This window comes from Quercus lobata, chromosome 8 (assembly GCF_001633185.2).
Source record: "Quercus lobata isolate SW786 chromosome 8, ValleyOak3.0 Primary Assembly, whole genome shotgun sequence".
Classification (NCBI taxonomy): Eukaryota; Viridiplantae; Streptophyta; class Magnoliopsida; order Fagales; family Fagaceae; genus Quercus; species Quercus lobata.
The window spans coordinates 28,570,050-28,585,182 of NC_044911.1; the positions used below are offsets into that span (position 1 = coordinate 28,570,050).

Below are 15,133 nucleotides of genomic sequence, written 5' to 3' on the forward strand. Positions count from 1 at the left end.
TGGAGGCGGGCTGGGTGGCTCTGGTTTTTGGCCATTTTTCCCAGCCACTGCTCTGGATTGCTTACTTTTCCTTTTATACTAGCATGTGTTCCTTATCCTTCGTCCACGTGTAGGATCGACTTTTCCAGGACTGATACTTGTCCCATCAGCCCATATCCAGAGTGGTTGGGGGTGGTTGTAAAAGCTGGAGGGTATGGCTCTGTCAGGTGCAGAGTATTGAATGGCAGTAAGGGCAGCTTTCTCTGGTCGTTATGCTTTCCAGCATATCCTTCTCTTTTGACCTAGATATTTTAGATTTTTTTCCAAACTGTTCCTATACCATTTTTGCCCTTCCTTCCAATGAGACCTCGGACATGCCGAGGACTGAATCATCCTCGGTTGTGTCCCAAGACTATCTTGTACTTGTATTACCTAATCTTGGGCCATAACCTTCCTCGGCTCGGGTCTTGGGCCCTAATGAATAAATGGGCCAGGGCCGCAAATTTTTGGGCCCCACAGTATAAATAATAGGTAATTACTTACCGTCTACTAAGTTAAAGTTGTGAAATAGTTTATGGTTCAAGAACCACTTATTAGCTCTAGTGAAAATTACTAAAATCATAAACTATTTTACAAACTGCTGATGTGATAAGTAATTATTAGTAATTAAAAATATAATATGTATAGTTTATGTATATAACATTACTCTAGCATTGATTAAAAAAAAAAAAAAAATTCACTTGATGACATGGCCAAGTTATTGGCCCATGGACATTCATGAAGTGGCATCAGCCGAACCCCAAAGAAGAAGAAATGCATGCTACCATCCATATATGTATGTGGCGTGTATTGATTCACAAGCTATGGACATCCTACCAACAAAAATCTTTGATTCTGACATGGCTAAACAATATCCACGATCTACCAAGAAAAAATCAGCATGGAAATCCACATCCAATATAAGGACCAATAGGATGGTGCTGACATGTAGATTATCCTAATCCACAACATCTACTCATTCCCGTTATAACTTCTCATTCATTTCCATAGGCTTCTCCACACCATCTTCTAAGTTCTAAACTTTCAACATACCCGAAAAAGAAACACCAAGAATCTTGTTGTAGTAAATCATGGCAAGCTCCACCATTCAACGATCAGCATTCGCCGGCCAGACCGCTTTGAAGCAGTCCAATGAGCTTGTCCGTAAGGTTGGGAGCTTTGCCGGTGGCCGCGTTACCATGAGGCGAACAGTGAAGAGTGCTCCACAAAGCATATGGTAACAACTTACTGTAGTATTAGTAAATCATTCACATCATCTATTTGCAGCTATATTGTATGAAGTTCATCAATTTTAGAGTGAAAATACACTTTGCATATTAAACAATCAAAATTGCCCTTAAAAAAAAGTTTCCTATCTTGATGTAAACTAATCAAAATTACCCTTAAAAAATGGAGTCTCCTATCTTGATGTAAACTAAGGTGATTAAAAATGGAGACCAAACTTTATCTGTACACTTAATGCATGTTTAAAGTTTCAGATTAATTCACAACTAAGAAAAAAATATATATTTCAGTTTAATTACTTCGAAGAATAACACGCTTAAAGTTTCAGGTTTTTAAAGGTCCCTTTGATTATAGGCTGCCGATGTTGCTCTGCCTCTAGCTCACCTTCTTAAATGGGCAATTATAACTCAACTACCATAACCATAAGTCATTCTTTCTTAAAAATGCTATCTACTTAAGAAATAAAAAATAAATAAAAAAATTTTATCTATATATTTCCAATATCTCAATCAATAAAGTAGTGATCACAACTATAAGAGTCATTTGAATTTACATATATTGTGGCACTAAACATGGTGAACTAATTATAAAATCCTTCAAAGTCAACATCTATCACAAAATTATTTACAAACCATGATTGTCTGATTGTAGGACTTATAACGGTCTTAGGCTTTTAGCTAAAACAAAAACTATTATATAATCATGATAAAATAAACTCTTGATAATAACCTGTTTTAGTTCAACCAAGAGAAGTAAATTTTTATCACGGAAAATTCTCTCTATAGTGTTAGAAAGATAATTAGTTGATGCGAAATTCACATGAAAACTTTTGAGCTGTTAGACTAAACGATCAAATAATAAACCCGTGAATGTGACAAATTAAACAGGTATGGCCCAGACCGCCCAAAGTACTTGGGACCATTCTCTGAGCAGACTCGAGGTTTTGAGCGGACTAACCTTCTTCAGCCTTTCTATGTAGTAAGTTAGACACGGTTTGAAACAATTTTAGAAAATAGCATCTCGAGTTTCAGAAACTCGAGATCCACATTATAACTCGAGTTCAAAAGACTCGAGTTGCGATTGTGAAAATGCCACATAGATCTCGAATCTTTAAAACTCGATTTCCATGAAAAAAATTTCACTTATAGTGGCGTTTTTAAACCTTACAGTGACGTTTTAAAGCCCTATAGCGGCGTTTTTCTGTAAAAATTTTTTATAAGTACAGGTTTAGGGGGTCCTATAGTGGCGTTTTTAAGACCTATAGTGACGTTTTACAGACCTATAGCAGCGTTTTTTCTCAATTAATGGAAATCGAGTTTTTAAAACTCGATTTTCAGCCTGATTTTTTTCCCGCTTTAACTTAATTCACTTACAAATCGAGACTTAAAAACTCGAGTTTTATCTTGGAACTCGAGTTTTAGACACTCGAGATGCTAGTTTTCAAAATTGTTTTGAAATGTGACAATTAACTAAATTTTTTAATATTTATTGTTATTTACAAAAAAAATTCGAGCAGACTCCCTCATACCTTACTGGTGAATTCCCTGGTGACTATGGCTGGGACACTGCTGGATTATCCGCAGACCCTGAGACATTTGCTAGGAACCGTGAGCTGGAGGTGATCCACAGCCGATGGGCCATGCTTGGAGCTTTGGGCTGTGTGTTCCCTGAAGTCCTTTCAAAGAATGGTGTCAAGTTTGGTGAAGCAGTTTGGTTCAAGGCTGGTGCACAGATTTTCTCTGAAGGTGGTCTTGATTATCTTGGCAACCCAAACCTCATTCATGCACAAAGCATCTTAGCAATCTGGGCTGTTCAAGTTGTGCTTATGGGTTTCATTGAAGGATACAGAGTTGGTGGAGGACCACTCGGTGAAGGACTTGACCCCATTTACCCTGGTGGCGCCTTTGACCCACTTGGACTGGCTGATGATCCTGAAGCATTCGCAGAATTGAAGGTGAAGGAACTAAAGAATGGGAGGTTGGCAATGTTCTCCATGTTTGGTTTCTTTGTTCAGGCTATTGTTACTGGAAAGGGTCCAATTGAGAACCTGTTTGACCATGTTGCTGACCCAGTCGCCAACAATGCATGGGCCTACGCCACTAACTTTGTCCCTGGAAAATGAAGAAACTTAAATGTTCTACTGTAACTTTACTCATCAATCTTCTTGCTTGTGTTCAACTTCTCTCTTGCTGTGTTCATCTATATTGTATTGATGATACCACAAACTGCTTTTCTTCAAACTAGATATTAATGTATCACTTCTAAAGTACAAGACATTTGGTCTTTTGTGATTGAACTTACATTAATGTTGGTAGATATGTGTGTTATAATTTGAATATTCTCTATCTCAACGCGAAGCATATATATATGCAATTTTCTTTTTTATCAAACAAATATATGATTGATTTCCCATTGCTAAGTAAAGGGGAATAGAAACTTTTGGAAGCATATGGTAAAGTTTCTACTTCAGAAGGGAAAAGAAACGTTTTCTAATCTTCCCGTTTAAGACAAAAAGATAACTAAGGCCCCGTTTGATAACGGTGTTTAAACAACGAAAATTGTTGTTTAAATACCACAACACGTATTTCTACATTTTTTTACCCACACGCATTTTCCCAAAACTTAAACAACGTTATTAGAAATCTCTTACCAAACAAGTCTAACACTTTCACCAAAGACTTCAAAAAGGAATTTGGATCCTCTCTATTTCTCTTTGAAATGGAGTGTCCATTTCATAGACAAGATCTGTTTGATATAAATCAGCAATTTAAAACATGCCACGTCAATCAAAATCTAAAACTCTTCACTCAAGCAAACTCAAAGGTCAAAAAGATTTTTCTTTTTCTTTTTTTGCTAAATATCATGACAATATGATTGATGATGGGAAATAAGGTCAAAAAGATATTTCTCTCAACTATTTTACCAGTGAATAATGAAATAATAAGAACCATCTATTGACATTGTGATACACTGATACCTAGTACCAATAAATATGCATGTATCCTCTCCATTTCCCTTTGAAATGGAGAGTGTCCAATTCACGGACAGGATCATTTTGAAAACTATCAAGGGTAAGAAACATGCCACGTCAATTAAAATGTAAACACACACTTAATTGTGGTTAAACACTTAAACTAGAGGGTTGTTTAACTCAACCGGACAAATTCTACTGGAAAACAAAAAAAAAAAAAAAAAACCCTTTAGGAGGGAAAAGTGAAAACCAAACGTGCACGTTCAAAGCTTCACAGAAGGTTCAGAGAACAAATTCAGAGCACATCTCTGTTTCTATCTTGCCAAAATAGAGGTATATCCATAAAACTTGTTTATGCTTATCTTATTTGAAGTTTGATCATTTTTCTACATTTATATTGTCGTCTTGGTGAGTTTATACTGTTGTTTTGGTGGCTGGATGCAAGTTAGAGTCTATCTGAATTTTTATTTTTAATTTTTTGAGATAAAGATTGAATCTTTATAATGGCTGGATGATTCTTGGAGTCCATCTCATTTTTCTACATTTATATTGTTGTCTTGGTGAGTTTATATTGTTGTTTTGATGGCTGGATGCAAGTTAGAGTCTATCTGAACTTTTATTTTTTAATTTTTTGAGATAAAGATTGAATCTTTATAATGGCTGGATGATTCTTGGAGTCCATCTCATTCTTCTGCATTTATATTGTTGACTTGGTGAGTTTATATTGTTGTTTTGATGGTTGGATGCAAGTTAGAGTCTATCTTAACTTTTATTTTTAATTTTTTGAGATAAAGATTGAATCTTTATAATGGCTGGATGATTCTTGGAGTATCTTTTTTATTTTTTTGAGATAAAGATTGAATCTTTTTTTTTTTTCTTTTTTTTGAGATAGAGATTGAATCTTTTTTTTTTTTTTTTGGAGATAAAGATTGAATTTTTATTAGTATATGGCATATTTGATTGCCTGGTCTATCCACACCAATGGTTCCTGTTCTGCCTGGTCTATTTCCCATTTGATTGCTGACATTCAAGATTTGGCTATGTCTTTTGTTTCTTGCAATTTTAGTTGTATTAGTAGATGCCGTAGCTCTACTGCTCATTCAGCAACCAAATTTTCCCTTGCTTCCAATGACTCTTTCATTTTTACTCTGGCTACTCTTTCATTTTTACTCTGTCTCATTTTTTTACATCATCTCTGTTTTGAAAACAAATGCTAGGTGAAAGTTATAATAAATTTATGATCAATTTTTCCTAGGGATAATGATGGGAATACATGTTCCTTCTAATGTGCCCATGGAATCTACCCCATTTAAAGGGATGGAGTTTGAAGCAGATGAGATTGCATATGACTTTTATAATGAATATGGAAGAAAGGCTTGTTTTAGTATTAGAAAAGAGTATGTAAATAAATGTAAAAAGACTGGAGTGGTTACTTCAAGGAGATTTATGTGCGCAAAGGAGGGAGTTCGAGGCAAAGACAAGAGAGATCAGAATAAAAAGAATCCACGAGCAGAAACAAGATGTGGTTGTGAAGCACATTTGGTTATTGTACTTAATCGAGATAATAAAAAATATGTGGTGAATGAATTTATTGCTGAGCATAACTGCTATCTCCACCTCCCATCAACTGTGCACATGATGCCATCATAACAGAAAGTGGTTGCAACTCATGCTATTGGAATTGATTTGGCACATGAATCGGGATTAAGATTAAAGCAATCTTATGAGCTTCTTAGTAAGCAAATTGGTGGATATGATAATCTTGGTTTTATGAAAGATCATAAAAACTATTTACGCACTAAGCGACAGAGAGACATGGAGCATGGGGAAGCTACTAGCTTGGGAAGATATTTTAGTCGTCAACTTAAGGAAAATCCTTCATATTATTTCGCTACTCAATTGGACTGTGAAAAGTTGATTTCTAATATCTTTTGGGCCAATACAAGAATGATCATTAACTATAGTAACTTTGGTGACGTTTGATACAACGTATAGTACAAATAGAGATGCAAGGCCACTTGAAGTATTTTTGGGTCTCAATCACCATAGAGAAACTGTTGTATTTGGAGGTGCACTTTTATATGATGAAACGATTGAATCTTTTGTATAGTTATTTTAGACCTTCTTAGAAGTAATGTTTGAAAAGAAGCCAATCACTATTTTCACAGATCAAGATGAAGCAGTGTCAGCTGCAATAAAAGTAGTCATGCCTAAGACATATCATGCATTGTGTAGTTGGTATATGTGGCAGAATACTGAGAAACACTTGGGTCATTTACTCAAAAATGAGTCTCAATTTAACGAAGATTTCTTAGCATGTATCTATGAGTATGATGGTGAAGATGAGTTTCTTACAACTTGAAATGAAATGCTGGATAAGTACGATGTTTGTGAAAATAAATGGCTAATTGATCTATTTAAATTGAAGGAAAAATGGGCCCAAGCATATGTTAAGAGAACTTTCACTGCAGGAATGAAGACAACCCAGCTTAGTGAGAGTTTCAATGTTGACTTGAAGGATTGCTTGCGTACTAATCTCAATATAGTAGAGTTTTTTACTTATTTTGAAAGAGTTGTCAATCAAAAGCGGGATAAGGAGTTAGAAGCAAAATACAACTTTAGACATAAATTTCCAAGATTGAAGTTCAAAAGCTCTCCTATGCTTAATCAAATAGCAATAGTGTACACTGTTAGGTTCTAAAGTTTAGGACTTTATGTATTTAGAACTCTAATTTGTATTGTTGGCAAACCATGATCAAAACAATGTGTTTAGAAGTGTTTAAAGCTAGCTCAAAGTTGTATGTCAATGTAAAGTTGGAATCGAGTGTAAAGTAGAAAGCAGTATGGCTTTCGACCTGGCTCGATCGATCGAAGCTTAGGCTCGACCGATCGAACGTCGGGCAGATTACTTTTCTGCAGAATTTTCCAACTCAGCCCTAGTTGTTTTAAAACGTTTTTAGGGTTTCTTATTTGTCCTAGGTATAAAAGGCAAACCCTAGCCACGTTTTAATGTTGCTCATATTGTGGTTTGTGTAAATCTCTTGTGAGATCTAGAGGAGCTTTCCTTTACACAAACTTAGGGTTTTCAAGGAGGAGATATTCTCTACACCTTGATGATCAAAACAGTTGCTGCCATTAAAGCTTAAAGAATACACAAGCGGAGGTGCTTGTAGCTGGTGGGAATCCAAGAAAGAAAGAGTCCGTGGATTCGGAGCTTGCACGTGGTCGTGTCAGTAAGTTCTACTGGTTGGTAGCATTAGGAAGTCGAGCGGGGGTGCTTGTAAGTCCTTTTGTATGAACTTCGATTCTTTCTGATAGTGGATTCAAGTTTACCTTGAGGATAGTTAGGTCAAATCCTCCCCAGGTTTTTACCGGTTTGGTTTCCTGGGTGATCATATCGTGTGTTATTTATTTTCCGCTGCTTTGCATGATTTGATCTTTATTATTGTGATAACCTAGACTTGTTTAATTGGACTAAGTAACAACTTGACTAATTACCTAGGTTTAATCAATTGTTTAAGGGGTCTAAAAACTGACAAGTGGTATCAGAGCGGGTTGCTCTTTTGTTTTAGATCTTTTGATCTAAGAACTGATCATTGACCTCTGTTGTCATGGATAATTTGAAGTGTCTTTCTGATCATGTTTCTGCTCATGCTTCTGTTGATTTTATTGATGCCTATGAAACTCTTCGTAAGGAATTATTGAAATCTATGAAAATTGGTAAGAAATTCAAGGAAGAGTTAAAATTGGCTAATCTTGAAAAAGAGGAATTGATTGTTAGATTAGATGAATCTAATAAAATGAATGAATTTTTGAGAAATCAAATTTCCTCTCAAGATGGGAAGATGAAAAGCCTGGAACAAGAGTTAGTTGAATCTAAAGCTAAAATTGAAAATTTGACTTGTACCAAGTCTGCTGTTGATAACAGAAGTGTTTCTGTTTCTCTTAAGCCTAAAACTGAGAAAGTTTATATCCCTCCTTTCAAGAGGAATAATAAAGAAAAGGCTTATTTTGCTAGGTTAGACAAAGGTAAAAGTTCTGATGTTGACGCTGAAGTTTCTAAACCTATTGTTAGAGAGCATAATAAATCTGTTTTTGTGCCTACCTGTCACCTTTGTGGTGTTGTTGATCATATTAGACCAAATTGTTCTAAAATTATAAATAAGGTGTAGCCTCAATTATAAATGCTAAAATTGGTGTGTACTATTAGGCTTGATGCCAAAATCATATAATTAAAATTGGTGTGTACATTATCCTGGCCTTTTAATAAGTTTCTGAATGAATTAAAATTGGTGTGTATATTATGAGGCATAATTCAAGAAACTTACATGATTGCAAGTTTATGATCTAGGAGATGTGGGAGTTATATGATATAACTCTTTAGGTGATAGTCTCTTTCAAATTCTATGTGATGAATTTTGTAGACATTGTGATTGATTTCTATTTACATATCACCTCACATGTATCTCAAGCTTTTGTTAGTTGCACACACTACACAAATTACTCTTTGCTAAACTTGGTACATTATATTGTGTGTGATTTTGTTGTGGTCATCCAAGATTAAAAGTTCCTTGATTTTAATGCAAAATGTGCTTAATGTTTGAGTTTTTGAGGGCAATTGGTTGAAAAACTTGTTTTTGGAAGATCTGGGTTGAATTCAAGTGTTTTTGAAAAACTTTTAATCTCATACTCATGCATTTTATTCATGAAATATTGTGCTTTGAGGAGTTTCTGCATTAAATTGCTCTGTTTTTCAAAATTTTGATTTCTTTTCATGCATCATTTGTGTTTAGGATTCACATGCATTGCATTATTTTTTGTATTCATCTTGCAGTTTTGCAGTCATATCTCTCATTGTTTTCACACATAACATGCATACACTTTGCTACATTAGGTACTCAACTTGATCAAAAAATTGATTGATTAATTTTTGAGTTATGTACTTTCTAGTATATGCTATTTTTATGTGTGAATTGTAGAAAATTATTTTCTTAAGAGATATGGTGGACAATCAATGTGCAAATATTTTCTCTACTCATGCAACTGTTTATGGGTCACATAGTGCCATGTTTGCATTTTATTGAAAGAAAGAATATTTTTTCTTCAAGTGTATCCTCAACTTAGTTTTTTTTAAACTTGGTTTGTGTCTTTTTATTTATCCCCAACCCCTTTATTTTTCCTCAAAACTGTTTTTCCCAAAACTTGTTTTGTTTTTCCTATTTTTATAGGGGGAGAAATTTTTTTAACCTTTGTGGTTCTTAGGGAGAGTTATTGCTCTTCATAGGGAGTTGTCTCTATTTCTTATAGAGTTGAACTGTTTTGTGTTCCCTTCTTTCTCTATTTTCTCTTACTCTATTGCATATGTTTTCTGTCAACTCTTTGTTTGAGTTGTCTTTGTCAATGCGTGACAAAAAGGGGGAGAGATTTAGATGAAATGTGTGGAAAATACAAGAATGTTCTGTTTAGGGGGAGTTAAAATTGTTTTTGATGTATCTGAAAATACAAGAATGTTCTGTTTAGAGGGAGTTAACATTGAGTTAACATTGTTTTTTATGTATCTAACTTAGGGGGAGAGTTAGTTTGCATATTTGTTGATTTACTATTTTTGTTTTTCTATCACACATGCGGTTATGCATTTTGTTTAGTGTTTCAGGAAATATACAGGTTGATTCAATTGAGCTGCTGTCTACACTTGCAACTGATGGATAGTAGTTAGGATTGAATTTTTGTTTATGAGCATTTTTTTGTAAAGGGCTTTTCATTTTGTAAACTTTGAGCTTATATGTTGTGTTTTGTCACGGATTGCCAAAGGAAGAGTTTGTTAGGTTCTAAAGTTTAGGACTTTATGTATTTAGAACTCTAATTTGCATTGTTGGCAAACCATGATCAAAACAATGTGTTTAGAAGTGTTTAAAGCTAGCTCAAAGTTGTATGTCAATGTAAAGTTGGAATCGAGTGTAAAGTAGAAAGCAGTGTGGCTTTCGGCCTGGCTCGATCGATCGAAGCTTAGGCTCGATCGATCGAAGCTTAGGCTCGACCGATCGAACGTCGAGCAGATTGCTTTTCTGCAAAATTTTCCAACTCAGCCCTAGTTGTTTTAAAACGTTTTTAGGGTTTCTTATTTGTCCTAAGTATAAAAGGCAAACCCTAGCCACGTTTTAGTGTTGCTCATATTGCGGTTTGTGTAAATCTCTTGTGAGATCTAGAAGAGCTTTCCTTTACACAAACTTAGGGTTTTCAAGGAGGAGATATTCTCTACACCTTGATGATCAAAACAGTTGCTGCCATTAAAGCTTAAAGAATACACAAGCGGAGGTGCTTGTAGCTGGTGGGAATCCAAGAAAGAAGGAGTCCGTGGATTCGGAGCTTGCACTTGGTCGTGTCAGTAAGTTCTACTGGTTGGTAGCATTAGGAAGTCGAGCGGGGGTGCTTGTAAGTCCTTTTGTATGAACTTCGATTCTTTCTGATAGTGGATTCAAGTTTACCTTGAGGATAGTTAGGTCAAATCCTCCCCAGGTTTTTACCGGTTTGGTTTCCTAGATGATCATATCGTGTGTTATTTATTTTCCGCTGCTTTGCATGATTTCATCTTTATTATTGTGATAACCTAGACTTGTTTAATTGGACTAAGTAACAACTTGGCTAATTACCTAAGTTTAATCAATTGTTTAAGGGGTCTAAAAACTGTCATACACACCTACGTTGTTTGATTTATTTCAGACAGAAGTTGAAGATGTAATGACAGTTTCCATTCTAGAACGCAATGTGAGTTAAACACATAGTTATGTGGTTGGAGTTTTCAATCAATATGGAAAATATGAAATCATGTGGAATCCATTAGATGAGACTCTATCTTGTAGATACAGAAAGTTTGAGTCATTTGGTATTTTATGTAGGCATGGTTTGAAAGTTCTTGATGTATTGGATATCAAGTTGATTCCTAATAGATATATCATGAAGAGGTGGAGAAGAAATGCAAAAGATGGAAGCAGAAAAAATTGCACAACACATGACATTAAGCCGGATACTCAATTGGAATATGTAGATCGGTATTGAGATTTGAGTCCAAAATATATTAATTGGTGAATGAGGCATGTGAAACTAAAGAAGGCCATAATATTCTAAGCTTAGCAATTGCAGAAAAAAAAAAAAAAAAAAAAAAAAAAAAAAAAAAAAAAAAAACTTTGTGACCTTAGGAATTGCAAAGCTAATGTAGAAGAAGACATCATTAGGCCTTCCACCGATTTTGCAAACAAAGAAGATCAATTATGTGCTTCGATTATGATTGTACCAAAAGGGATAAAGAAAAGGGAGATTTATCGTAATAAAAAGCATAGGACGAAATCATGAATAGAAAAGATGTTGAAACCAAAGGCACATCAAAGAAGCAAACAAAGAAAAGAAAAGTGCAGGAGGTAATCTTCTAAATTATCCTTATTTTCACTATTCTATTTTAATTTTACACATTAATATAGTATACTATTATTGTTGCTAAACTAATACAATTTTTACAGGAAATATATGCACATGACATCATGGCACAAAAGAAAATTGAGGATATCTCTTTTGGAAATATTACTAGTTTTACACAACTTTTAATGATAAAGATATTTACAATTATATATTTTACTTTGATATTAATAATAGTTTAGATGCATGATTTGATAATTTTAATGCTAAGCTTGTGATGTGTAATGTGTAATTGGCTTTTTTGTAGTCGGCTTCTACAAGTTCTGAATCACATCAGGGAGGCTCAGTAGCAAGTGTTGCATTAGCATCACATTTAGAGAGTATATCAAGTGTTGTAGGCTCCAACAACAAAATTAATGGTGCAAGAGGTCTCTTGACTCAATGAAGTGTTGCAAGTGGAGGTCCCTTGACTCAAGAAAGTGTTACAAGTGGATGGAATGAGATGGTTTATAAAGTCAAGCCATTTTTCTAGTTTAGGATCATATTGTATAATCTATGACACATGTCAAGCCATTTTGTAATTTTCCTAGTTTAGGACTGGAGTTTTAATGGTCCAAAACTTAGTCACATTTGGTCATATTCAAATGTTCAAACTTAGTCACATTTGTGACCAAGTGTTCTAGTTTTATAATTTTCTTACTTTAAGATTGAAGTTATGATGATTCATAAATTTCCTTTTCTTACCAACAAACAGTGATCTGCATGTCTAACGTATTTCTGCATGGTGTTAATTTCTGCATAATTATTTGTTGCTGTAGAAATTTTTATGTTTTTCTGCATAATTACTGTTTCTGCAGATTGTACATTCTTCATATTGTAATTTCTGCATAATTACTGTTTTTGCATAATTATTTGTTTTTGCATATTTAGGTCCGATATTGCATATTTTGTACTAGATTGTCCTGTTTTGTTTTAAAGGTTTTGGATGTATTGTTTGTGTTTCTGCATAGTTGTTGTTTTCTGCAGAAGGTTTCAGATGTATTATGAGTGGATCAATTTCCCTCTTTGCTATAGATAGTGTTCAATTTAGTCTAGGCAGGAGTTGTTGTTTTTATATGTAAGTGTTGCTGTTTGGGGAAAAAAATTATATAAATAAGCCAAGCTTTTAGCGTATGTTTCTAATGCAAGTACTCAATGCCATTAGTGAATATAATGTATTTTGCAATAAAGCAATCTAGTTGCCATTGCACTATTTAAATTTTGAATTTGTGAATCAAATTTGAAATCCAAACGATGTTACTTCTATGGATTTAACATGTGCAAAGCAGTTTAAGGCCAAAATGCAAATCACTTGGTGTTTGGTTAAATGCACATTCAAGTGAACTCTATGTACTTGCATTGCAAATTGGTAAGGGAGCTAGTTAATCACTTTCTTTTACATTGCTCAACTAATCTATGTACTTGGGTTGCACCCCTATGAGTTACTTGGCATTACAATCAAAATTCAATCCAACAGAGTAGACAATAAGAGAATTTAATAATAATAAAATGAACAAATTTTATTAAAATGTACACTTTGATCACATAACAATAATTCCATTGAAATAAACACTTTGATTATAATAACATGAAACTTCTACAATTGGTGTGCTTATTGCTTGACTATACATTCCACCTCTTGCTTCTTGATTATACATTCCATCCAAAGTCTACAATTTTCAATCTTAGCTTGATCACTTTGACTTGTCTCGTGTTAAACAACTTGCCCCATCTCTTGGTATGAATGTATAATGCTTCTTTATTATGTAAGTTCTATTGGTATCAAAGCTTTGGGATGTGTCATAGCTTCAAAGGCCCTCCCAAATTACTGATAATTAGGATCAATGAAACCTACAAGCAATATTAACAAATCTCAATCCTTCAAAATTATAGAGAAACCAATAACAGAACCTGTCCAAAAAATTATGCAGACTTTCCAAATGGATAACCAAAAGGCCAATACAAGAACCAATCTACAAAAAGAGAGGCACAAAAAAAACAGTCAGGGAATTCAATTATTCTTCCTGTAAGAGCTTTAAAGTTCAAATACCAACCACAAAAGGGTTCTCAATAGTTAAGATTTTTGAAAATCGAAAATTCATCTGCCTCACCCTAAAAGTTAGTGTATATCAGCAGCTAGCAGCTAGTAAACAAAAATCTAGCCATAAGCTGAATGTTTTCTTTTATAGTTCATCATCAAAATACAATTATGCGCATTCCATTCCTACAAAGGACAATTTACACACACCCAATTCTGCAATCAGTGGCATAACAGGGAAAACAGAGAGACATTCACAATACATTCCCTAAAACCTTTCATAATAAAGTGAACAATTAAAAATAAAATAAAAATCCATGCAAAAGCACAAATATTTACATAACAGTGAGACCAAAAAAAATCCACAAACGAAAAAAATGGAACCAAACATTCTAATAACCACAGCATAAAACACACACACAGAGATAATATAAATAAGCGTATAAACTAATCCCAATTCAAAAGAAAATAAAAACCCCCAAGAAAGCACTATCACAAAGCAACAAAAGGCATACAAACATAGATAGATTAGTTGATATTTTTCTAGCGGATGAAGTTGGAGAAAATCTTCTGCTTATAATGTTTGGGTAAAAGCTTGGAGCATAAAAGCTTGATCAAATCGTAGCCTTGGCGCAGGTGGTAGTGGTGGATCGTGACGGCAGGGCGAGAGAGAGAAAGTCGAACCTTGGAGAAGAGAGAGAGAAAGAGAGTTTGAAATATTCAGATGAAAATCTTCTGCTTATAGTGTTTGGGTAAAAGCTTGGAGCATAAAAGCTTGATCAAATCATAGCCTTGGCGCAGGTGGTAGTGGTGGCACCGTGACGGTGGGACGAGAGAGAAAGTCAAACCTTGGAGAAGAGAGTGAGAAAGAGAGTTTGAAATATTCAAATGGGTTTGGTGAGAGAGAAACTGTGGTTTGTCCGGTTGAGTTAAAGAGCCTCTAGTTTAAGTGTTTAACCATAGTTAAGTGTGGTTTGGGTTAAGTTATGATATGGCACGTTTTTTACCCTTGATATTTTTCAAAATGATCTTGTCCATGAACTGGACACTCTCCATTTCAAAGGGAAATGGAGAGGATCCAGATCCATTTAAAACATGCCACGTCAATCAAAATCTAAAACTCTTCACTCAAGCAAACTCAAAGGTCAAAAATATTTTTTTTTTCTTTCTTTTTTTGCTGAATATCATGACAATATGATTGATGATGGGAAATAAGGTCAAAAAGATATTTCTCTCAACTATTTTACCAGTGAATAATGAAATAATAAGAACCATCTATTGACATTGTGATACACTGATACCTGGTACCAATAAATATGTATGTATTCTCTGGGTAGGGCAGTCACGTTGGGCTTGGGGGTGGTTGCCATGGCTATTTTTTAAAAAAAAAATTATTAGCTTATATATATATA

At 34.4% G+C, this 15,133-nt stretch overlaps 1 protein-coding gene across 1 annotated transcript; it reads left to right on the top strand.

The window, feature by feature from the left end:
- Nucleotides 1–1,021: 1,021 nt before the first annotated feature.
- On the top strand, nt 1,022–3,599 carry LOC115957599 (chlorophyll a-b binding protein 5, chloroplastic). The gene is made up of 3 exons (XM_031075889.1): nt 1,022–1,255; nt 2,151–2,190; nt 2,774–3,599. Exons 1-3 carry the CDS (start codon nt 1,110–1,112, stop codon nt 3,383–3,385), a joined length of 798 nt encoding a protein of 265 aa, XP_030931749.1. The 5' UTR covers nt 1,022–1,109; the 3' UTR covers nt 3,386–3,599.
- The last annotated feature ends 11,534 nt before the right edge of the window (nt 3,600–15,133 follow it).